We start from the raw sequence: 27511 nt of genomic DNA, 5'->3' as shown, positions 1-27511 counted from the left end.
TTTGTCATTGTGGGGTATTGTGTGCAGATGGTTGACAAAAAAAAATAGAATTTGAATTCAGGCTGTAACACAAGAACGTTTGGAATAAGTCAAGGAATACGAATACCTATATTACTCCAGTAGTAGTGTGGGTTGGTGGTGATATCAACATCTCCCTTTTCATACTGAGCAATCAGTATGTACACAGGCACAGCTTAACATGCAGTGTCTCTGAAATATGTGAGCGCACACTCCAGTATGCTTTCATGTAAACTGCACATAGGTAGGAGTCATTCACATCATAGATGAACACACACACTCGCACATACACACGTATGTATGCCTGTAGTGTATGCCTATGCCTCCAGGCACTGAAACATTTATTCATTTACATTTCTCACACCTATATAATGATATTATAAGACCCTGTAGTGCCTAACTTAATCCCACTATCCTCCTCTCTTTCTCCCCTCTTCCATAGCCTCCAACCAGCCTCCACGCTTCCAGAACTACTTTTTCCACTCATACCTTCTCATCTATGAGAACACACCAGTCGGTGAGTCTTTCAGTGTGTGTGTGACTATGTCTGATGTAATTTACTGTGCACATTGTGTGTCAACGTCCCAAGTCGTGGTGGAATTCAGCAGACCATCCAGTCGTCATTTGTGATTTAGAGAGATATGGAAGATCAGAGAGATATAAAACATTAAAGAGTCACTGGTTCAGGTGTGAATTACTCTGCTTTAGAGAAAGAAAAGGAAGGAAAATGTGTGACAAAGACCGGGGGAACGCATATGAAGTGAGGAGTATCTGACGATAAAGAGAGAGATATATAGATGGAGAGAGAGAGATGTTTTGTAGTTGCGAACAGAATAGCCTTCTAGGCCTGGATGCTAATGCATAGTTGACTCAAAGGTTGTAGGAACAACTTCACTATCAAATGGAGTCTTCCGTTTTTATGCCTTGTATTTCTCATATCACAGTATCAATATTTTTGATATCATTGATGAGATCTATGTTTAACCCAGTAGGACTCATAGCGGCCCTCGATGGCTGTCCTTTAAATTTCTATAGCGGCCGCGAATGGCGTTGTTTTTCTAACATTATGTGTCAATATTGAAAAATGTACTTGCTAAGAAGCTGTTGTTGTCAACCAGAAACCATAAACAGGGTCATTTATTTAAAATGATTCAAAATGATGGCGCCAAAGCGGCCTCAACTTTTCACTTTAGAAGAAACGGTAGCTATGTCGGTTGATCATATGGATTTGGACACATCGTTGAGCTCCGAATGGATGATGATGATGTCAAGTTGAGTGAATTAAGTAAACAGCAGATATATGTTTGGTTTTGTCGATGTTTGATGTTGTGAAAGCTCTCGGATTAGCAAGTACTGTCATGATCACTTGGTTGGTACAGGTGAGCACATCAGCGGTGAAGATCGAATGATTGCTCTCTCTGCCTCATGTTTGTTTTGTCTCCTTTTTTATAGATTTTATTTTATTTTTCAAACAACATAAACATATTGTTAGGTTCTAAGTTCTGGTATAAATCCAGCCGGACACCAAAGGAAACTCAAACTAGAAGCACATAGATCATTTCAAGACATCCATAACACGGTAATTACTCCTGCTCTGCTAATTATACAATTATAAACACATTATAACGGGCTCAAGTCAAATAGTCTTTTAACAGTCCTCCCTCTGGAAAAGTGATGTGCCACACCATCTGTAAAACATAATGACTTGAGCAGAGAAGAGAAAGAAAATACATGTTAATAATTTCACACCACCCTTGATGAAAATGTATTTGGGGCAAGGACCATCCATCCGATCTGTTCTATGCGAATTGGATGTTAGATTTTCTGCTGGGCTTCGTGAAAATAGGACCCTATTGGTTTCCCTCACACGTTCCCCTAGACTCCCCAATTGGCCTAAGATCATCAGAGACAAGTCATTCGCTCCCTCTCCTTTATCCTCATCCTCTGGTGTCATAGCAAGCTTCAGACTACGAGCCTTGAAAGTAGTTAATTGTACTGTAGCGCCCGGCAAGCCATACTTATTAATGTACTTTAACTTCTCTGGGATAGGTGGGACGGTAGCGTCCCACTTGGCCAAAATCCAGAAAAAATGTAGCGCGCCAAATTCAAATATATTACTATAAAAATCAATCTTTCATGAAATCACACATGAAAGACACCAAATTAAAGCAACACATGTTGGGAATCCAGCCAACATGTCTGATTTCAAAAAGGATTTACGGGGAAGGCACACCAAACAATTATGTTAGCTCAGTACATAGCCACAAAAAAATACAGCCATTTTCCCAGCAAAAGATAGTAGTCACAAAAAGCAGAAATAGATTTTTTGATGATCTTCATCAGATGACACTCATAGGACATCATGTTACACAATACATTTATGTTTTGTTCGATAATGTGCATATTTATATCCACAAATCTCGGTTTATATTGGCGCCATGTTCAGAAATGCCTCCAAAATATCTGGAGAAATTGCAGAGAGCCACGTCAAATAACAGAAAAACTCATCATAAACTTTGATGAAAGACACATATTTTAGATAGAATTAAAGATACACTTGTTCTTAATGCAACCGCTGTATCAGATTTCAAAAAAACTTTATGTAAAAAGCACACCATGCAATAATCTGAGACGGCGCTCAAAAATAACAACATTTCTCCGCCATGTTGGAGTCAACAGAAATACGAAATTACATCATAAATATTCCCTTACCTTGTATGATCTTCATCAGAAAGCACTCCCAGGAATCCTAGTTCCACAATAAATTGTTGTTTTGTTCGATAATGTCCATTACTTATGTCTAAGTAGCTACTTTTGCTAGCATGTTTAGTGCACATGTCCAAACGCTCGCGCAGATGCAGGCAAACTCGGACGAAAACTTCAAAAAGTTATATAACAGGTCGAATAAACTGGTCAAACTAAGTAGAAAACCAATCTTCAGGATGTTGTTATCATAACTATCCAATAACGTTCCAACCGGAGAATTCCTTTGTGTCTCTACAAGAAATGGAACGCAAGGCGATATCATGTGTAATGCGCGTGACCAGGAACTGGCATTCTGCCAGACCACTGACTGAAACACCTCCCATCCGGCTCAACATCACAGCAGAGGCTTCATTCCACGTTCTACAGACTGTTGACATCTAGTGGAAGGTATAGGAAGTGCAAACAGATCCATATCTTACAGGGAATTGAAAAGGCGATGAGTTGAACATCCACCAGCCTCAGAATTCTCACTTCCTGTTTGGAATATTTCTCAGGTTTTGGCCTGCCATATGAGTTCTGTTATACTCACAGACATCATTCAAACAGTTTTAGAAACTTCAGAGTGTTTTTTATCCAATAGAAATAATAATATGCATATATTAGCATCTGGGACAGAGTAGGAGGCAGTTCACTATGGGCACGCAATTCATCCAAAAGTGAAAATGCCGCCCCCCATCACAAAGAAGTTAACATTAGAGTTTTGATGGCATGGTCAAACATCAAAATCCCAATAATGGCAAAAATTTCCCAAGCTGCATACTCAGTTATCCACATAATTTGTGCCTTAGTCCATTACCACGTGGTTACTACTGCTTCTCGACTCCAGTCACCACCACGACTCCAGTCACCATCATTGACATGGTGAAGTTATTCACGCTGCTTGTCAAAACTCGTAAGGAATTCAATTTGAGTGACATTCACTTCCCTTATATATATGTCATTCACCACCTGTGCCTTGATGAACACTCTACCATGGTTGGAAGGTGCTGTTAACACCTGTTCACCCGTGTCTGATTCTAACACCTGTCATGACTGTCTCTCCTTGGTGAGGATCAAAGGTGCCGGTTCAGCTAGGCCAATGGCTGACAGATCCTGGGGGTGTTGGCCTGGTTTTATGATTTAATGACAGGATTGTAAATACCTGGCAGAAACGTTCCCTTTGCAGTATTGAGAATGGAATGTCTGAGTGTTATCTTAAAAATGTAAGAAAAAAAATTGGACATTGGAACATAAGTTTTGAAATCCAAAAGTTTGGAATGGTTGGTGGGGATCCAAACAATAATCCTGTCAAAAGTGTATTATTTTTTGATATCATTAAGGATGGTATAACTAAATAACATTATAACTTTAAGAGCTTTCACAATGTATAGATGTTGTATAAAATAAATGATTAAGTATAAGAATACTTTTGTGAAGATAAAATGTGATTTTAGCCTTCTAAATTAGATAATTGTTTTTCATGTAAACTTTTGCCGAGTCAGTAACCACGCCCACGTGAGTACAGACTTTGTGTCAACATGATGGAACGCCCCCTTTTTACTCAAGCATAAATGGACTCTTAGCGAAATTTACATGAGACCAAAACATTCCGGTTTACTGCCGGTGTGTAAAGTGGTCCTAGCTGTACCCTGAATAATCAACCATTGAGAGCAGTCTACGTCCAGCGTGAGCTGAATACGTTACAAATGGTTAAATCTCTACAGACCAGACAGAGTGGAGCGGTGGCTACACGGCTGGAAATGGTTAAAACTACAAGACCAGAAAATGGTAAGACCCTCTGAAACTCTCGACGAGTGAAGAGATAAAGACTACACTGGAACATTCAGTCTGCAGCTGTTTAAGTACAGGTAGTCTAGGAAACTCGACCAAAGACACAAAGAAGATCTCATCAAACAACCATTGGAACGTCTGAAGTATCCATTCTAGGAACAGTCTAAGACACAGAAGCCTACTACAACTAAGGACATTGTGACCTCTGGTGGACAACCAGAGACTTACACAACCAGAGACGTAACATCGAACCACTTCCCATAGACGGATCGAGTTCAACAGAGAGATGACAAAGACATCCACACGTAAATATATACATTGCAATTATTTTTGAATGAGCGGTCGTTCGTGTGCAAAGTATTCATATTCCCATGAGCATAGCTTCCACTTGTATGTACAATAAGCCCACTCTCTGTCTCTCCTCTCCTCTATCTTTCCCTCACCCCCTTTCCATGGTGTAACAAACCGTCATATCGGGTTAGTCCACTAGCAACTGTTTTCATTGCATGAGGTTAGTAATCAATGATCTATACTGTGTGTGTGTTTACATATTTCTGTGATTATTTATTTAGTTAGTTAGTAAATAAATAATTAAACCAATTTGTGTATCGCTGAATCATCTCTAAGGCTAGGGTTTGTGGGGATTGTTCAGAATGAGACTGATGCGGTAATAATACATTAATAATGCATTAAGTGACTTATCTATAGATATGAATATAGCTTATAAGAGTTTATTTCGGGAGATAGTCAATCATTAAATATGTTTTCCCGTGGTGACCTCATATTGGTCAATTGGATCAACAATTTCACTACAATTGTACTTTTGTTAGCATATTGCTTGGTTAACATCTTAGAGTCGCGTTATCCCAGCGCAGGTACGAGAAGATTTCCCCCCAAGAGAGTCTTTGGGTTTCTATCTTTAACCTGTCTGGCACCGGGGTTCCGCTAGCGGAACTCCTCCCACATTCCACTGAAAAGGCAGAGCGTGAAATTCAAAAGATATTTTTTAGAAATATTTAACTTTCACACATTAACAAGTCCAATACAGCACATGAAAGATACACATCTTGTGAATCCAGTCAACATGTCCGATTTTTAAAATGTTTTACAGCGAAAACACCACATATATTTATGTTAGCTCACCACCAAATACAAAAAAGGACAGACATTTTTCACAGCACAGGTAGCATGCACAAAGCCAACCTAACTAACCAAGAACCAACCAAACTAACCAAGAAACAACTTCATCAGATGACAGTTGCAATAAATATACAATAAATCTATGTTTTGTTCGAAAAATGTGCATATTTGAGTTATAAATCAGTTTTACATTGCAGCTACCATCACAGCTACCGTCAGAAATAGCACTGAAGCAGCCAGAGTAATTACAGACACCAACGTCAAATATCCAAATACTCATCATAAAACACATGAAAAATCGATGGTGTACAGCAAATTAAAGACAAACATCTTGTGAATCCAGCCAATATTTCCGATTTTTTAAGTGTTTTACAGCGAAAACACAATATAGCATTATATTAGCTTACTACAATAGCCTACCACACTACCGCATTCATTCATCAAGGCACGTTAGCGATAGCAATAGGCACGTTAGCGATAGGGAATAAACCAGCAAAATATATTAATTTTCACTAACCTTCATAAACCTTCATCAGATGACAGTCCTATAACATCAGGTTATACATACACTTATGTTTTGTTCGAAAATGTGCATATTTAGAGCTGAAATCAGTGGTTATACATTGTGCTAACGTAGCATCTTTTTCCCAGAATGTGCGGATATTTTTATGACACTCAACTATTCTGACCAAATAACTATACATAAACGTTACTAAAAAATACATGTTGTATAGGAAATGATAGATACACTAGTTCTTAATGCAATCGCCGTGTTAGAATTCTAAAAATAACTTCATTACGACATCCAGCTTAGTTATAGCGAGAGCGTGCCCAAAATCTGGGCGCAAACGGCTATTTCACATGTTCGACAGATATATGAAATAGCATCATAAAATGGGTCCTACTTTTGATGATCTTTCATCAGAATGTTGTACAAGGGGTCCTTTGTCCAGAACAATCGTTGTTTGGTTTTAGAATGTCCTCTTCTCCAGTCAATTAGCACGGAAAGCTAGCAAAGTAGCGCGAAGCTCTCCTTCCTGAACAAAGGCACACAACGCAACACGCCTAACGTCCCGAATAAATTTCAATAATCTAATAAAACTATATTGAAAAAACATACTTTACGATGATATTGTCACATGTATCAAATAAAATCAAAGCCGGAGATATTAGTCGTCTATAACGACAGCTTATCAGAAGGCAAAACCAGGTCCCTTCACGCGCTCTCCAGAAAACAGGAAACTGGTGACACGTCATGCCGAGAGCTTTTATTCGACCCCAGATCAAGTTATACACTCCATTTCTTCTCTCACTGCCTGTCGACATCTAGTGGAAGACGTATGAAGTGCATGTATTCTAATAAATATCAAGGACATTTATAGGCAGGCCCTAGAACAGAGCATCGATTTCAGATTTTCCACTTCCTGTCAGGAAGTTTGCTGCAAAAGGAGTTCTGTTTTACTCACAGATATAATACAAACGGTTTTAGAAACTAGAAAGTGTTTTCTATCCAATAGTAATAATAATATGCATATTGTACGAGCAAGAATTGAGTACGAGGCCGTTTAAATTGGGCACGATTTTCCCCCAAAGTGAAAACAGCGCCCTCTGTCCTCAACATGTTAACTTGATACAATATCGGCATTTGGTGAACAAACATTATTTTAATGAACTCTACTCAGCCCTGAGCTACTCTCAGATGGCTGAACTTCTGTGACTAAGGTGGGGTTCCTACACCCCTGCCTCTGGGAGGACGTGAAAGGATATGGTTTCAAGAGTGTAGTTTCTTCCACACAGGGGCGGTGTTGGCGCAGGCAGGAGTGACACTCTCATTGTGTTCATCAGACGAAGTGCCGTTCTGTTCTGTCTAGATCCCTTCCTGCAACACAATTTCTCCGCCCGAGGCACAACTCACCCTCAGATTACAGATTTGGTTATCTCCCTCAACAACCGACACAACATGCCCTAGGCGATTAATGATTTGCTCTGCCCCTGTGACATTAACATCACTTCTCACCCAATTCACCCTCTCATCTGTCCACTCACCTATTCATTGTACTGGCATTGAAATGCGGTCATTATCATTGTTCCCATAGCACGAATGCTAGTGCTAGGTATATGGTTATCAGTACACAGATGGATCCTGTTATGACAACACTTTTCTTAACATAACTCCTACTCTCCAGACTCCTTTTCTCCAGCTCCTCTGCTAGGAGCGCCTCTTCCAGCTTAGCTATCCGGATCTCGTTTCACATGAGAAGTATGGACCCACCGAGGAGAGGCTGTAGTTTTCACTGATGTAGGTGCGGTGAGGAGTACAGTGTGGGGCCTGGACCAGCGTTGTCCGAACACTCCGGCTTGGTAGAACTTGATGTACACTTGGTCCCTCTGACTCAGCCCGTGCTTGCGGTCATCTCCTGGGGTCCATTCCTTTTGTGCTACTTTTACCTGTAGTACAAACATTGCAAGGCATGGGTCATTTTCAACATTGATTTACCCATTGTGGAATCACCTTCCTTAAGAGGCACGGTGGGTGCAACACTGCATTGTTCACACACAACACATTGTTTAAACCAGTCCTGGCCCAACACTCCCCGCCCCCAACACGTGGTCTTGAACTGAGAGTACATGTTCACTGCTGTAGGTCGGTCTCTCAAACTGAGAATCCCGGCTTTAGTATTTATACAATTTACATGCGGTTCTTCTATTTTAGATAGTGCCGCCACCTCGTCTGCTTGGCGATTCCCTACTGTTATCTTTATCAGTACGATTGGTGTGAGCTTCATATTTTACCATAGCTAATTCACTGGGTAATAGACACACTTCTTGTATTGCCTCTACTTCATGTCCATATTTGATTGGTGTTCCTGTCACCGTTAGCATGCCCCTTTGTGACTAGAGTCTCAAAATCTTGAGAGTCCGTGTATATTGTAACATCCTCCCCTGCTGATAACCGACAGCTCAGCTCTCTGCTCTGAAATTGATGCGGGCAACGGGACAGCTTTAACTACTCCCACATCATCACACACAGCATACCCAGTCAATCACTTTCCTCCTGTTGTCATGTAACTAGAGCTGTCGGTGTATAATAGCCTACTTTACCCAATTCTAGTTCTGTTTCTTGTATACCGGGGCTCGGTTTTTGAGTAATTTGGTCTTGGTCACACTCATGAGCCAACTTTATGGAATTTTATATTTTCCCCATTCAGCATAACTTCCCATTTTGTCCCATGGGCACAAGTCATATACTAAGCTTTTGCATTATTAACTATGGTTTCTACCGCTTGTGGAACGTACAAATATACATTTTGACCCATAGTAATCGAGGCAGTGTTATCCAGAACCATTTCAGTTGCTTGTACTGCTCTCAGGCACAGTGGCATTCCTCCTGCCACTGAGTCTAAAGATGTACTCCAGTACCTGACTGGTCTGTCTTTTCCTCCATGGTTCTGCTTAACCTGTTTGGGCTGCAGGGGCAGTATTGAGGTGCCCATTTCAAACGGCCTCGTACTCAATTCTTGCTCGTACAATATGCATATTATTATTACTATTGGATAGAAAACACTCTCTAGTTTCTATAACCGTTTGAATTATATCTGTGAGTAAAACAGAACTCCTTTTGCAGCAAACTTCCTGACGGGAAGTGGAAGATCTGAAATCGATGCACTGTTCTAGGGGCTGCCTACTAAAGTCCTTGATATTTATTAGTTTAGATGCACTTCATACGTCTTCCACTAGATGTCGACAAGCAGTGAGAGAAGAAATTGAGTGTGTAACTTGATCTGGGCTCGAATAATAGCTCTTGGCATGACGTGTCACCAGTTTCCTGTTTTCTGGAGAGCGCGAGAAGGGACCTGGATTTGCCTTCTGATAAGCTGTCGTTATGGACGACTAATATCTCCGGCTTTGATTTTATTTGATACATGTGACAATATCATCGTAAAGTATGTTTTTTCAATATAGTTTAATCAGATTATTGAAATTTTTTCGGGAGTTTTGCCGTGTTCCGTTCTCTGAGTTTGTTGACGATGGAGAGATTCGCGCCACTTGGCAAGTGTGCTTGCTAAATCGAGAGGGAAAAAGGCCGTTCTAAAACCAAACAACGATTGTTCCCGACAAAGGACCCCTTGTACAACATTCTGATGAAAGATCATCAAAAGTAGGACCCATTTTATGATGTTATTTCATATATCTGTCGTACATGTGAACTTGTCGTTTGCGGCCAGGTTTTGGGTACTCTCTCGCCATAACGTAAACTGCATATCGTAATGAAGTTGTTTTTAGAATTCTAACATGGCGATTGCATTAAGAACTAGTGTATCTATCATTTCCTATACAACATGTATTTTTTAGTTATGTTTATGAATAGTTATTTGATCAGAATATGTGTATCAGAAAAAGTGTCAGAAAAATATCCGGACGTTGTGGGAAAAAGATGCTACGTTAGCACAATGTATAACCACTGATTTCAGCTCTAAATATGCACATTTTCGAACAAAACATAAGTGTATGTATAATCTGATGTTATAGGACTGTCATCTGATGAAGCTTATCAAGGTTAGTCAAAAATGATATATCTTGCTGGTTTATTCGCTATCGCTAACGTGCCTATTGCTATCGCTAACGTGCCTTGATGAATGAATGCGGTAGTGTGGTAGGCTATTGTAGTAAGCTAATATAATGCTATATTGTGTTTTCGCTGTAAAACACTTAAAAAATCGGAAATATTGGTTGGATTCACAAGATGTTTGTCTTTAATTTGCTGTACACCATCGATTTTTCAGAAATGTTTTATGATGAGTATTTAGGTATTTGACGTTGGTGTCTGTAATTATTCTGGCTGCTTTCGGTGCAATTTCTGATTGTAGCTGCAATGTAAACTATGATTTATACCTGAAATATGCACATTTTTCGAACAAAACATAGATTTATTGAATAACATGTTATAAGTCTGTCATCTGATGAAGTTGTTTGTTGGTTAGTTTGGTTGGTTCTTGGTTAGTTAGGTTGGCTTTGTGCATGCTACCTGTGCTGTGAAAAATGTTAGTGCTTTTTTGTATTTGGTGGTGAGCTAACATAAATATACGTGCTGTTTTCGCTGTAAAACATTTACAAAATCGGACATGTTGGCTGGATTCACAAGATGTGTACCTTTCATTTGCTGTATTGGACTTGTTAATGTGTGAAAGTTAAATATTTCTAAAAAATATATTTTGAATTTCGCGCCCTGCACTTGAAGTGGCTGTTGTCATATTGTGGCCGGCTTCGGGCTTGCAGCCCAAAGAAGTTAATTAACTACTGTTCTACAGTCCACCCTGTTCATGTACAATATTTTTAAAGGGTCATTTTAGGTTTGTCAACCCCAATGCAGGCGCTTGACACAATTTTTTCTTTAACTCTATAAACGCTTCCTCACAATCTTGACGCCTCTCTATTCTCTCGTGAGGACCCCTCCTCCCTTTTGTCAATTCTGTAAGAGTTTCAGCTATTTCAGAATAAGACAGAATAAAGTGTCTCACAAAATGAAATAAAAAACGTGGTTTGTCTGAGCATGTGGCGAGTGTTTGGTCGTGCCAGGGAACAAATGGTGTTGATGCGGGTGCTAGTAATGCTTTTAATACCTTTAGAAATCGAGACCCCCAAATATGTTACCTCCTGTTTTGCCAGTTGGGCTATTTCATACGATGCTTCATGGCTCTGCTCATCCAAATAGTTTACCAGTATAGTCAGATCGCACATGTGATTGTCTGTCTTTTGAGGCTAACAGCAAATCGTTGACATACTGCACCATAACAGACCCCTTGAATTTACACCCTTTTAGTGATTCTTTTTCACATTTACCATGGAACCCGAACCAATACTGAGGCTTCTCGTCCACTGGACACAACCGAAATCCATTACCCAAAATCAGTTCCACTTCAGCTACCATGAATAATGAGCCCGGTATTGTCACTGGACCTATTGTAAATGGCATGGGTAGTTGAATAGCTTTTGATTCTGTCCCTATTACTCCGCTGAAGATAATGATTTTTCCTGTCGTAAATTTAGCCAGTTTTTCATCGAAATGAATCAGTAATATTTCAGTGCCGGTGTCTACTAGGAAGTTGTGTGAGACGTGGCTTCCCACGTCTTCTTCCACATAGAAACCGCCATCTTTCCGAACCACGAGCGCCCGCACAGAGGCCAAACACCCCTATGCGTTACCCCCAACTCCGGGCCACTTTCAGTATGTTTTTCTGTTGCTCACTAGTCAGTGAAGAAAATGTCTGCACTGCAGCCCATACCCCGGAATGAGTCGGCGCAAAGGGTTCAGGCACCATCCCAGACCTCTCGGATCTATGATCCATTCTGGAGCCACTATTTCTGGACTAGTGATACTCCCATCTTCTGCATCTGTCAAGCCATAAAGCTCCTTGTCCTCTTTAAAAGACACACCATGCGATTATCTGAAGATATCACCTCGCACACAAAAGCATTAAAAACATTTTTCAACCAGGCAGATGCACCACGAAAGTCAGAAATAGCGATAAAATAAATGCCTTACCTTTGACGATCTTCTTCTGTTGGCACTCCAAAAGGTCCCAGCTACATCACAAATGGTCCTTTTGTTCGATAAAGTCCTTCTTTATGTCCCCAAAAACGCAGTTTAGCTGGCACGCTTCATTCAATAATCCACCGGTTTCCCTCCTTCAAAATGCATACAAAATGAATCCCAAACGTTACCAATAAACTTCTCCAAACAAGTCAAACAACGTTTATAATCAAACCTCAGGTACCCTAATACGTAAATAAACAATCAAATTTAAGACTGAGAATCGTTATTGTCTTTACCGGAGATAAACAACAGAGGTAACTTTTCACTTTTGAGAAAAGGGCCTTTGAAAGTTGTGGTAGCTACTGGAGAGTTCTCCTTTGTCTAAAACCATTCAACATTGTTCACAGTTTCTTAAGCCAGCCCCACCAATCTCTTTAAGGATTCACATGTGAGGTCATGTGCTAAACAGTGAGTAGTGTAGTAAAGCTTAAGACTAAAAGTGGTAGTAGCCTACAATAAGGAAAAATTCCAGGTTAACAGAAAGTGTTCAAATAAAAGTTTTTTATAAATATTAGATGACGCTTACCCAGACACACTTGTCTAAGTTGATGGGTCATATGAAATACATGCTGTAACCCCCAGCCACATCCAGTGCTGGAAAAAGTACTAAATTGTCATACCTGAGTAAATGTAAAGATACCTGTGCTCTGGTACTGTGCCAGGCACAATACCAGAGCACAAACTTGTTCTTGTCTGCAGTTATCACAATTCGGGTCCACAGGTGTTTCCCCAACTCCGTAGTTGGTGAAGAAATGGTGCATGTAGTTGACTTGTTGTGGTATTCTTTCACAGCAGACATCAAACAAGCCACGCTTGCGAGGAGTTAAAAAGTAGATGGGACCTGGCTGCATAGGTTCAGAAGGATAGTGCACCTACAAACAACAAAAGAACATTAAGATAAATTACAATTCATTGTCTCACCCCTGTCAATCTGTCTTTACACAGCTCAGTGAAAGGTATTGCCTGCCTCCCATAAATATATTATAATTTTTTGTGTATATCTATACAACCATCTATGTCCTTAATCGGTATAAAGGAGGAAATGTTGCTTACTTGTTGAGAAAAATCAAAGCTGTACTGCATCCTGATGTCTTTGCTTGCTGGTTCAGTAGGGGCCCTCAGAGACAACTGCAAGTCTTGACAGGTGGTCTTGCAGCCAACAACCATCTCCTGGAAGACAGACCGCTCACTCTGAACAAGCAAGAGATGCTGCTCTTGCTTCTTCAGCTTGACTGACTTAACAGCTTCTGGCAGATTGGCAGATCTGAAGACCTGATAGTTGTTCCTCTGGCACTGCCAGCACAGGTCTGTCCTTGGCTTAGTGCTTGAGAGGTGGGGCAGCAATTTTCTCCACAGATTCCTGAAGGAAGACAGCCTGACTATACGTACCTCTGGAAAATACAGAAATGATGTGAGATCAATAAATGTAGTGCCAATTATGTTGGAGGTCAATTAAACAATCAAAATGTGTTTATGCTTTACATACCAAATGTTGTCATCGATTCCTTGTAGAGACGCCACACTGCTGCTTTTGTCACATGGGATGGCAGCCGTTTTCCACCAAAGTGTTTGTGTCCTGGTGACGTCCTGGTATTACTATTGCATTATCCTCTGTGTAGTTGTTGATGAAGTTCACCACTCACTGCAAGTCCTCATGATTCAGGTGTAACCTGTGCTTGCTTGGGCCAGCTCTCTTTTTGATGGGAGGCATTAGACCATTCTCCTTGTATGACTGGTGGACGAGAGTCAGGTGTGTTCTACTGATTGATGCTGAAAGACAAATTGCAGATACAAATATTTTAGCATTATTATACAATATATGTGAAATGGCATTCTGAGAACATCACTACACAAAGTTAATACGCCTAATGTTAGCTAGCTATCCAGCCATCTAACGTTAGCTGACTAGCTAACAGCAAGCTTTAACTAGCAATACAAACCAATTGTCATAGCTAGCTAAAATTAACCAAATAGGTTTAATGTTAGCTAGCAAGCCAGCCATCGAACTTCAGCTGGCTAGCTAACAGCAAGCTTTAACTAGCAATACAAACCGATTTTCATAGCTAGCTAATGTTATCCAAATAGTTTCAATGTTAGCTAGTTAGCTATTAACTTACTTCATACATGTAAGTTAATGTTAGCTAGCAAGCCAGCCATCTAACCTCTGCTAATGTTAGCTAGCTAACAGCAAGCTTTAACTTGGGGACTTTTGTTTAGACATGTAACGTTAACATTAGCTAGCTAGCTAAAAAATTTACTAAAATCCCAATCCATAGAGTAATGTTACTAGCAATACAAGCCGATTGTCATAGCTAGCTAAAGTTAACCAAATAGGTTCAATGTTAGCTAGCAAGCCAGTCATCAAACTCCAGCTAGCCAGCTAACAGGAAGATTTAACTTGCAATGAAAACAACTTTCTGACAAAATTAGAAACATATAATATCTGAAACTGTAGCTAGATTTTTACCCGTGTACATGGATGGAAGCTTCACGGCAGCCTGCAACCCCTTTTATAAAAAATTTATGAGTCAGAGAGAGTCAGCATGGCATGATCGTCCTCCAGAAAGAAGTTCATCACAACTTTTTCCCACTGACCTTTGTCGATAGCGCCTGATAAATTCAAGGCAACAATGCTTTTGAGAGCAGTAGCAACATATTTGCAGTTCTCCATGACTAACGTTATATATTTAGAGAGAACTGCAGTAGACAGGATTATCTACACATAACGAGAAGCTCATTTTATAGATACAAGATGCTACACCTCCAGACCAACCCAAACTCATCTCTCGGCATGTCCAGCCACTCATTATCTCAGCCAATCATGGCTAGCGGGAAGGTTGCTGCCTTTTTCTGTTGCTAAACCAACTAGGCTCGTAATAAGTATTTGGTCCCATATGCATAGCACACAATGAATACATCAAGTTTATGACTCTACACATTGTTGGATGCAATTGCTGTTTCTTTTGGTTGTGTTTCAGATTATTTTGTAACCAATGAATGGTAAATAATGTATTCTGTCATTTTGGAGTTACTTTTATTGTAAATAAGAATATAATATTTTTCTAAACACTTCTACATTAATGTGGGTGCCACCATGATTATGGATTGTCCTGAATGAATCATTAATAATTATGAGTGAGAAAGTTAGAGGCATACATATCATACCCCCCAAAATATTCTAACCTACCATGTTATTGTAAAGGTAGGATATTTGTGTGTCTGTAACTTTCTCACAAATGAGCAAAGGCGATTCGGGCCAATATGGGTAGCCTACATGGGTCCAGTGTTTTAACTCGTATTGGGCCCACATCATGGCAATGTGAGCATGTTTTCTGGCAAAATATGGGCTTATTTCAGGAAAAGTGATGGCTGCCTTCACCAGATTATTTTTATTTATTTAACCAGGCAAGTCAGTTAAGAGCAAATTATTATTTACAATGATGGCCTATCAAAAGGCAAACGGTCTCCTGCGGGGATAGGGGCTGGGATTAAAAATAAATTAAATAAAAATATAGGCCAAAACACACACCACGACAAGAGAGACAATACAACACTACATAAAGAGAGACCTAAGACAACAACATAGCATGGCAGCAGCACATGACAACACAGCATGGTAGTAACACAACATGGTAGCAGCACAAAACAGGGTACAAACATTATTGGGCACAGACAACAGCACAAATGGCAAGAAGGTAGTGTCGTGTCTTTGGCTATGCCGGTGTAACGCTCGTCAGAAGAATACCAAGCTGCAGCGTGGTACATGTTCATGTAACGACTGTCTTCAGGTGAAAGAGAGGAGGACCAAGATGCAGCGTGAATATCATCCATATTTAATGGGAAATACTTAAACACCGAACAAAACAACAAAAAGGAACGAAGACGATACTGTCCCGTAACGTGAACACTAACACTAACACTGGAACAGGAACAATCACCCACAAACAAACAGTGAAAACAGGCTACCTTAATATGGTTCCCAATCAGAGACAATGACAAACACCTGCCTCTGATTGAGAACCATATTAGGCCAAACAACAAACCCAACATAGAAACACAAAACATAGAATGCCCACCCAGCTCACGTCCTGACCAACTAAACAAAGACTAAACAAAGGAAATAAGGTCAGGAACGTGACAGTTCATGCTTCTTTATTAAAAAACCCGAACATCAAACAAAAGAACAACGACCGTAATTACTTGAAGGCTCACCAGAGCTAACAAAAACAACATCCCACAACCTAAAGTGGCAAAACAGGCTGCCTAAGTATGATTCCCAATCAGAGACAACGATAGATAGCTGTCCCTGATTGAGAACCATACCCGGCCAAAACATAGAATCACAAATCATAGAAATAAAGAACATAGAATGCCCACCCCAAATCACACCCTGACCAAATCAAATAGAGACATAAAAAGGCTCTCTAAGGTCAGGGTGTGACAGCCTGTAACGATTGTTCTCCTCCTCGTCTGAGGAGGAGCAGGGATCGGACCAAAACGCAGCTTGTGTGGAATACATGAAGAATTTATTTAAACAAGACGAACACGAAGCACACTTGATAAATTACAAAATAACAAAACGACGTAGACCGACCTGAACATGAGAACTTACAAAACACGAAGAACGCACGAACAGGAACAGACTAAACAAACAAAACAGTCCCGTGTGGTACATACACTGACACGGAAGAAAATCACCCACAAACAAACGGTGTGAACAGCCTACCTTAATATGGTTCTCAATCAGGGGAAACGTCAAACACCTGCCCCTGATTGAGAACCATATAAGGCTAATTAACAATGAACCTACACAAGAAACAAATAACATAGACTGCCCACCCAGCTCACGTCCTGACCAACTAAACAAAGCTAAACAAAGGAAAATAAGGTCAGGAACGTGACAGTACCCCCCCCCCCCCCAAGATGCGGACTCCGGCCGCAAAACTGAACCTATAGGGGAGGGTCTGGGTGGGCATCTGTCCACGGCTCTGGCTCTGGCTCTGGACGTTGTCCCCACCCCACCATAGTCAATCTCCGCTTCCGTAGCCTCCTCCCAATGACCACCCTCCAAATTAACCCACCTGGATTAAGTGACAGCACCGGACTAAGGGGCAACACCGGGATGAGGGGCAGCACCGGACTGAGGGGCAGCACCGGACTGAGGGGCAGCACCGGACTGAGGGGCAGCACCGGACTGAAGGGCAGCACCGGACTGAAGGGCAGCACCGGACTGAGGGGCAGCTCCGGACTGAGGGGCAGCTCCGGACTGTCTAACGGCTCTGGCTGGTCATGGCTGGCTGACGGCTCTGGCTGGTCATGGCTGACTGACGGCTCTGGCTGGTCATGGCTGACTGACGGCTCTGGCTGGTCATGGCTGGCTGACGGCTCTGGCTGGTCATGGCTGGCTGACGGCTCTGGCTGGTCATGGCTGGCTGACGGCTCTGGCTGGTCATGGCTGGCTGACGGCTCTGGCTGCTCCTGTCTGGCGGACGGCTCTGGCTGCTCTTGTCTGGCGGACGGCTCTGGCTGGTCATGGCTGGCTGACGGCTCTGGCTGCTCCTGTCTGGCGGACGGCTCTGGCTGCTCCTGTCTGGCGGACGGCTCTGGCTGCTCCTGTCTGGCGGACGGCTCTGGCTGCTCCTGTCTGGCGGACGGCTCTGGCTGCTCCTGTCTGGCGGACGGCTCTGGCTGCTCCTGTCTGGCGGACGGCTCTGGCTGCTCCTGTCTGGCGGACGGCTCTGGCTGCTCCTGTCTGGCGGACGGCTCTGGCTGCTCCTGTCTGGCAGACGGCTCTGGCTGCTCCTGTCTGGCGGACGGCTCTAGCGGCTCGGGACAGACGGGCAGCTCTGACGGCTCGGGACAGACGGGCAGCTCTGACGGCTCGGGACAGACGGGCAGCTCTGACGGCTCGGGACAGACGGGCAGCTCTGACGGCTCGGGACAGACGGGCAGCTCTGACGGCTCGGGACAGACGGGCAGTTCAGACGGCGCTGGGCAGACGGATAGCGCAGGCGGCTCTGGGCAGGCGGGCAGTGCAGGCGGCACTGGGCAGACGGCAGACTCTAGCCGGCTGAGGCGCATAGTAGGCCTGGTGCGTGGTGCCGGAACTGGTGGTACCGGGCTAAGGACACGCACCTTAAGGCTAGTGCGGGGAGCAGCAACAGGGCGCACAGGACTCTGGAGACGCACAGGAGGCTTGGTGCGTGGTGCCGGAACTGGTGGTACTGGGCTGGAGACACGCACCATAGGGCGAGTGCGTGGAGGAGGAACAGGGCTCTGAAGACGCACTGGAAGCCTGGTGCGTGGTGTAGGCACTGGTGGTACTGGGCTGGGGCGGGGAGGTGGCGCCGGATATATCGGACCGTGCAGGCGTAGTGGCTCCCTTGAGCACTGAGCCTGCCCAACCTTACCTGGTTGAATGCTCCCCGTAGCCCGACCAGTGCGGGGAGGTGGAATAACCCGCACTGGGCTGTGTTGGCGAACTGGGGACACAATGCTTAAGGCTGGTGCCATGTATGCCGGCCCGAGGAGACGCACTGGAGACCAGACGCGTTGAGCGGGCTTCATGGCACCTGGCTCAATGCTCATTCTAGCCCTGCCAGTGCGGGGAGGTGGAATAACCCGCACCGGGCTAAGCACACGTACAGGAGACACCGTGCGCTTTACCGCATAACACGGTGTCTGCCCGTACTCTCGCTCTCCACGGTAAGATCGGGAAGTTGGCGCAGGTCTCCTACCTGACTTCGCCACACTACCCTTTAGCCCCCCCAAGAAATTTTTGGGCTTGACTCACAGGCTTCCATGCTAGCCGCGTACCTTCATAACGCCGGTTCCTCTCTCCGGTTGCCTCTGCTCTCCTAGCTGCCTCCAGCTGTTCCCATGGGAGGCGATCCTTACCAGCCAGGATCTCCTCCCATGTGTAGCAACCCTTGCCGTCCAAAACGTCCTCCCATGTCCAGAAATCCTGCGATCGCTGCTGCTGCTTTTTCCCACGCTGCTTGGTCCTTGATTGGTGGGTGATTCTGTAACGATTGTTCTCCTCCTCGTCTGAGGAGGAGCAGGGATCGGACCAAAACGCAGCTTGTGTGGAATACATGAAGAATTTATTTAAACAAGACGAACACGAAGCACACTTGATAAATTACAAAATAACAAAACGACGTAGACCGACCTGAACATGAGAACTTACAAAACACGAAGAACGCACGAACAGGAAAAGACTAAACAAACGAAACAGTCCCGTGTGGTACATACACTGACACGGAAGAAAATCACCCACAAACAAACGGTGTGAACACCCTAACTTAATATGGTTCTCAATCAGAGGAAACGTCAAACACCTGCCCCTGATTGAGAACCATATAAGGCTAATTAACAATGAACCTACACAAGAAACAAATAACATAGACTGCCCACCCAGCTCACGTCCTGACCAACTAAACAAAGCTAAACAAAAGAAAATAAGGTCAGGAACGTGACACAGCCGGATTAAGTGATATGACATGCTATTCTATAAAATCATTTCTCTGTATTTAATATTACCTGATTAAGCTAATCATGTAAATGTAATTAACTAGAAAGTCGGGGCACCACGAAATCATGTTTATAGAGCTGTTTTCTTCAGAATAAACTCTTAACTTCTTATGGCTGCAGCCCGGCGTCGGTACACTTATGACAACAGCCAGCTCAAGTGCAGGGCGCGAAATTCAAAAGATTTTTTTTTTTAAATATTTAACTTTCACACATTAACAAGTCCAATACAGCATATGAAAGGTACACATCTTGTGAATCCAGCCAACATGTCCGATTTTTAAAATGTTTTACAGGGAAGACACAATATGTAAATCTATTAGCTAACCAAGTTAGCAAAAGACACCACTTTTTTTACTCCACCAGTTTTTTACTCCATCAGTAGCTATCACAAATTCGACCAAATAAAGATATAAATAGCCACTAACCAAGAAACAACTTCATCAGATGACAGTCTGATAACATATTTATTGTATAGCATATGTTTTGTTAGAAAAATTTGCATATTTCAGGTATAAATCATAGTTTACATTGCAGCTACAATCAGAAATTGCACCGAAAGCAGCCATAAAACTTACAGACACCAACGTCAAATACCTAATTACTCATCATAAAACATTTCTGAAAAATACATAGTGTACAGCAAATGAAAGACAGGCATCTTGTGATTCCAGCCAATATTTCCGATTTATTAAGTGTTTTACAGCGAAAACAAAATGTAGCGTTATATTAGCTTAGCACAATAGCCAGAAACACTTGGGCGCCGACGACTAGTTCACATCTACGACAGATATATGAAATAGCATCATAAAATGTTTCTTACTTTTGCTGATCTTCCATCAGAATGTTGGACAAGGTGTCCTTTGTCCAGAACAGTCGTTGTTTGGATTTAGAACGGCAACTTTCCCTCTTCATTTAGCACGCGCAATAGCCAAGTGGCACGGATCTCTCCATCGTCAACAAAGTCAGAGAACGGAACACGGCAAAACTCCCGAAAAAATTTCAATAATCTGATTAAACTATATTGAAAAAACATACTTTACAATGATATGGTCACATGTATCAAATAAAATCAGAGCCAGAGATAGTAGTCGTCCATAACGGCAGCTAAACAGAAGGCAATCCCACTGTCCACCTCGCGCTCCCAAGAGTACCGGAAATGAGGGACACGTCATACAAAGAGCTTGTATTCCAATTCAGACCAAGATAAACACTAAATTTCTTCTCTCACAGCCTCTTGACATCCAGGGGAAGGTCTATGAAGTGCACGTAGACTCTTACGTATCATGCCCATGTATAGGCAGGAAGAAGAACAGAGCCTTGATTTCAGACTTTCCACTTCCTGGTCAGGAAGTTTGTGCCAAATGAGTTCTGTTTGACTCACAGATATAATTCAAACGGTTTTAGAAACTAGAGAGTGTTTTCTATCCAATAGTAATAATAATATGCATATTGTACGAGCAAGAATTGAGTACGAGGCCGTTTGAAATGGGCACCTTTAATCAGAGCTACTCAATACTGCCCCTGCAGCCATAAAAAGTTAAAGACCTGATAATCTTTTACACCAATAGCAGTCAATATTTAATCGTCGCCTTATTCAGTCTCATCTGAAAGTTGTAAATTCTTGGTTATCTTCACGAACCCTGGCTAACAAGTTGAATCAGCAATACAAAATTTGGTTTAATTATTTATTTACTAATTACCTAAATAATCACACAGAATTACATCTACACATAATGGATCATACATTGATTACAAATTATGTCATAAAGAAAATGTCCCTGGTGGACGGAGCCGACATGACGGCTGGTCACACAAAGGAAGGGGGTTACACAAAGGAAGGGGGTTGGGTTTGAGTGAAAGAGCGGGAAGACTGAAGAGCAAAAAGGTTTTGTGTCTATCGGGCCGTAGGCAGCTATGCTATCGTAAATACATTATCTTATGCATTCTAAATCACCGCCCATTTGAAAAAGGAAAATGCAATATTCACACTAAGCTGCGCTTCGGTAGATTGGCCGTAGATAGACAGCCGGGTTGTCCAGCATGGATCTCATTGTCCTCTGAAGAATGTCTAGTGGTGAACTGGAGCATGGTAGAATGGATACTCTGTCCGTCCTCTCCCAGCCCACGTTTAGCGGGCGGAGAGGGTATCACTTATTTAGTGAATAAGAGTTCAAAGTTCATACCAAGTTGCCATACTTTAACTTCTTCTGGCTGCAAGCCCGACGTCGGTACACTTATGACAACAGCCAGCTCAAGTGCAGGGCGCGAAATTCAAAATATATATTTTTAAAATATTTAACTTTCACACATTAACAAGTCCAATACAGCATTTGAAAGATAAACATCTTGTGAATCCAGCCAACATGTCCGATTTTTAAAATGTTTTACAGCGAAAACACCACGTATATTTATGTTAGCTCACCACCAAATACAAAAAAGGACAGACATTTTTCACAGCACAGGTAGCATGCACAAAGCCAACCTAACTAACCAAGAACCAACCAAACTAACCAACAAACAACTTCATCAGATGACAGTCTTATAACATGTTATACAATAAATCTATGTTTTGTTCGAAAAATGTGCATATTTGAGCTATAAATCAGTTTTACATTGCAGCTACCATCACAGCTACCGTCAGAAATAGCACCGAAGCAGCCAGAGTAATTACAGACACCAACGTCAAATAACTAAATACTCATCATAAAACATTTCTGAAAAATATATGGTGTACAGCAAATGAAAGACAGGCATCTTGTGATTCCAGCCAACATTTCCGATTTATTAAGTGTTTTACAGCGAAAACACAATATAGCATTATATTAGCTTACCACAATAGCCAGAAACACAAGCCATTTACCAGCAGCGAAAGTTAGCGATCGTAACAAACCAGCAAAAGATATATAATTTTTGACTAACCTTGATAAGCTTCATCAGATGACAGTCCTATAACATCAGGTTATACACACACTTATGTTTTGTTCGAAAATGTGCATATTTAGAGCTGAATCAGTGGTTACACATTGTGCTAACGTAGCATCTTTTTCCCAGAACGTCCGGATATTTTTCTGACTCTCACATATTCTGACCAAATAAATATTCATAAACATTACTAAAAAATACATGTTGTATAGGAAATGATAGATACACTAGTTCTTAATGCAATCGCAGTGTTAGAATTCTAAAAATAACTTCATTACGACATAAGGCTTACGTTATGGCGAGCGAGTGCCCAAAACCTGGGCGCAAAACTAATAGTACACAGTTCGACAGATATATGAAATAGCATCATAAAATGGGTCCTACTTTTGATGAGCTTCCATCAGAATGTTGTACAAGAGGTCCTTTGTCAAGAACAATCGTTGTTTGGATTTAGAACGTCCTTTTTCCCTCTTGAATTAGCAAGCGCACTAGCCAAGTGGCGCGAAGCTCTCCTTCCTGAACAAAGGCACACAACGCAACACGCCTAACGTCCCGAATAAATTTCAATAATCTAATAAAACTATATTGAAAAAACATACTTTACGATGATATTGTCACATGTATCAAATAAAATCAAAGCCGGAGATAGTAGTCGCCTATAACGACAGCTTTTCAGAAGGCAATTCCAGGTCCATCCTCGCGCTTTCCAGAAAACAGGAAATGGGTGACACGTCATTCCAAGAGGATTTATTCCACCTCAGACCAAGATAAACACTCCATTTCTTCTCTCACTGCCTCTTGACATCTAGGGGAAGGTGTATGACGTGCATGTATACTAATACGTATCATGCCCATTTATAGGCAGGACCTAGAACAGAGCATCGTTTTCAGACTTTCCACTTCCTGGTCAGGAAGTTTGTGCCAAATGAGTTCTGTTTTACTCACAGATATAATTCAAACGGTTTTAGAAACTAGAGAGTGTTTTCTATCCAATAGTAATAATAATATGCATATTGTACGAGCAAGAATTGAGTACGAGGCCGTTTGAAATGGGCACCTTTTATCAGAGCTACTCAATACTGCCCCTGCAGCCAGAAGAAGTTAAGCTCGTGCTATTTTCTGGCTGGTATAGTCGAAATTCATCCTTTCGGCATGTCGAGCGTCACGTTGAACACAATGCTAATTTCGTTAGGTTATTATCTGAGTCCTTTTAACGTAGGACCGTCGTCCTTACGTCCTCGGAACAGGAAGTTACATTTTTGTCAACGGGTTTATATAGTGGTGAAAGAAGGGCGTGTTTCATAGTTTACAACCCATGTCTGTTCACTTGGCCTCTGAGTGAGCAGAGTGGTGTTCTTATGACAAACCGTTCTCTCATTAAGAAGCTAAAAATTACATTTAATCTTTTCACAAATAGTTTCATATTTAAACATTTTAATTGCACAACAATTCCATGTGAATCTGATAACTAGACTGTGTAGATTTTCCAAGATACAGTTTATGTCATCCTATCATCAGTAATCATGTCTCAGACGCCAACTGATCTGACATCATATTCATTAAGTACCAACGCATATTTTCAACTGGTTGGAATACCGAAATATGGTTCCGTTTCCCACCTTTTGATGTTCCCAGAATCTCTATGTTAACAAAGGGATTTTCAAAAGTCAACTCTGTAGAGTAGAGAGAGAGAAACGGGGGGAAAGGTATTTATGGGGGTCATAAACCACCCCCAACAGGCCAACGTCATGACAGTAGAGGCAACAATATATCGCGCAAATCAGCCACAACTGTCAGTAAGAGTGTCCATGATTGAGTCTTTGAATGAAGAGATTGAGATGAAACTGTCCAGTTTGAGTGTTTGTTGCAGCTCGTTCCCATCACTAGCAGCAGCGAACTGAAAAGAGGAGCGACCCAGGGATATGGGCTACCCACACTGTCACACCAGGTGAAAGCTATGATCCCTTATATATGTGACTTAAATCAGTGTATATGAAGGGGAGGAGAAAGGTTAAATAATCATTTTTAAGCCTTGAGACAATTGAGACATGGATTGTGTATGTATGCCATTCGGAGGGTGAATGGGCAAGACAAATTATTTGTGCCTTTGAACGGGGTATGGTAGTAGGTGCCATGTGCACCGGTTTGTTGTCAGGCTCAACAGGTTTCTGTGTGTATCAACAATGGTCCACCACCCAAAAGACATCCAGCCAACTTCACAAAAATGTGGGAAGCATTGCAGTACACAACATGGGCCATCATCCCTATGGAACGCTTTATACACCTTGTAGAGTACATGCCCAAACGAATTGAGGCTGTTCTGAGTGCAAAAGAGGGGGCTGGCAACTCAATATTACAAATGTGATCTTAATGTTTTGTACACTCAGTGTATACTGAAGTGTCAGCGTCAATGTTAACTATTCTGTAATGTGGACCACACATGCCCCCTGGTGACGGGGGGTTTGAGACTGTCTGTGCCCTTCATGTATGTGTCCCTCTCCATTACCTGTCTCCCAATCTGTACCTCTAACTGTTCTGTCAATAATAATGATAAAATACAGAAGGAGATCAGAGCTCCCGGTATGTAATGTAATGTGGCTTTGGATAAAATACACCATATGTTTATCAATATTGGTATCAACTTCCCAACATAAATGCTGTTGATATGTCAACATAAGTGCTACAAGTGTTGGAGTACAGTGGGTATCATAAGTATTCACTAGGGATTCATATTTTGGGGGACATTTTAATTCCGGGAATAATTCATATTTATCCCGAGAGTCCCAGGAAATACTGCAAAATCGTTAGGGCCCATTTATAGTGTTTAAAGTGTAAAACAAAAGATATGGTCACTATGCCAGTGTTCTCCCCAAATAAGAGTGGTGCTGTGCCTCCTTGTCGGCTTGGCTGCGGCACTATTTAAATATCTATGGCAGGACCTGAACATTGCTATGGCAGGACTTGAACATTTCTTCTCTAGCCATGATCCCCAACACCTTGACATAGCTTGAAGAATTTAGAAAATAGTACTGGGCAAATATTCCACAATCCAGGTGTGCAAAGCTCTTAGAGTCTTACCTATAATCGCTGCCAAAGGTGTTTCTAACTTGTTTTGACTCAGGAGGTGAATACTTATCAAGTTATATTAGTGCTATATTTCTCATTAATCTTACTTTTTTTTTTAGCATTTTTCTTCCACTTTGACATCACAGTATTGTGTAAATCGTTGATGAAAATGAAAATGAAATGCATTTTAATCCCACTTTGTAACACAATAAAATGTTAAGAAATTCAAGTGGGTGAATAGTGCTGATAGGCACTGTATAAAACGTCAGTAAGGAGCCAATTGTATCTCAAGTCGATATCTGCATACGAAATGGCACCCTATTCCCTATACTGCACTACTTTTGACCAGGGTCCATATAGTAAGCCCATAGGGCTCTGGTCAAAAGTAGTGCACTTTATAGTAAGCCATTTAGGATTCATTTAATGGTTCTCTTTTATTCCATTTTATTTATTTTTGGTGGTTGAAGTGATTGACGGAGCAATTTGAGGATGCCTGGCTTTTCATCACCTAGCCAGGGCTCCCAGGGGCTTTGAATTAAAAACATATAGGTCTATAGAGTCTATCGCTTCATATAGGTTGTTTTTTATATCACATATACCCTCTACTATCCCCCTCCTGCCCTTGTGCACTCTTAATCTGAGTTTTGGGAATGTTCACAAACTTTTTGCTGCAGTTTGAGTGAGGATGGGATGAAATTGTGTGTGTATCTGTGTGTACTTGGTGTACTCTGCACTCTACGTGTGAGCAGCTCATTTCCCTAACCACTAACCCGTCTCTCCCCACTGTGCCGTCTGGTCATGAATCACAGTGTCCTCTCTGCAGGCAGCCGGCTGGCTCCTGCCCAACACCCACCACCATTGGTGCAGGGGGCAGTCAGTCATGTCCCAGTGTGGTCCATGATGGCCCCTGTCACGGGCCCTGTGATGGCTTGTTCAGTGGGGTGATTATGAGGGCGGGCTGAGTGATTGGACAGTGACTATTTGTCAAGATTATTGTTTATTAGCTCAGCAGATGTCCTCGTCCTGGAGGGCCTCTACTACATCCACAATGATGCCACTGAAGCAACACAGACAGGCCTGTCAAACTGTAGGAAGAGAGTGTGGAAGGGGGAGGGGTGTGTGTGTGCACGTGTAATGAGTTGAGGGCATAACGGACTGAAGGGTAGGAGGACCTTACTACTCTCTATAATGGCATAGGAGGATTTGAGGTCTGGAGGGTAAACTAAGGTTTTACTGCATACAGTCTCAGACAGACAAGTTGCCTAAAAATATATGCCATTTAGCAGACACTTCTGTTCAAATCGACATACAGTCATGTCTGCATACATTTTTCTACTGGTGGCTCCAATGGTATTTGAACCCATTAACCTAGCATTGCAAGTGCCATACTTGACCAACTCAGCCACACAGGACTCAGTAGATATACCGACTGTAGAAGGGACCGCATTACTAGATCTTTGGCGATCAAGTTTCCGTAATTGGTCTGATTGGTCTGTTTAAGTGACCGTGCTGGTTGCCGTGTGTCTTGTAGATGACGTAACAGTGTGGGGAATGCTTTGGGCCAGGTGAGGACGGGGCCACTATGTGTCAGCAGACACCATATCCCGTGGCCCTGTGGTGGCCTGACTCAAACTGACGCACAAATAGGGGCACAGATCATGATTTTCAAATGTGTGTGTGTGAGAGTGATGTACAGAAGCA

The 27511-nt window shown here is 42.1% G+C and overlaps 1 protein-coding gene across 1 annotated transcript in view; it reads left to right on the top strand.

Annotated features, from left to right (window-relative positions):
- The first annotated feature begins 237 nt into the window (after positions 1–237).
- The window catches only part of LOC120017357 (cadherin-23-like), a 659988-nt gene continuing 632714 nt past the window's right edge, over positions 238–27511 (top strand). Inside the window, exons 1-2 of the mRNA XM_038960107.1 lie at positions 238–262; positions 461–535. Coding sequence (XP_038816035.1) covers positions 238–262; positions 461–535 — 100 coding nt within the window. The remainder of the gene's footprint in view (positions 263–460; positions 536–27511) is intronic.

Source organism: Salvelinus namaycush, chromosome 22 (genome assembly GCF_016432855.1).
Source record: "Salvelinus namaycush isolate Seneca chromosome 22, SaNama_1.0, whole genome shotgun sequence".
Lineage (NCBI taxonomy): Eukaryota > Metazoa > Chordata > Actinopteri > Salmoniformes > Salmonidae > Salvelinus > Salvelinus namaycush.
This window is presented reverse-complemented; position numbering and strand designations above follow the sequence as displayed.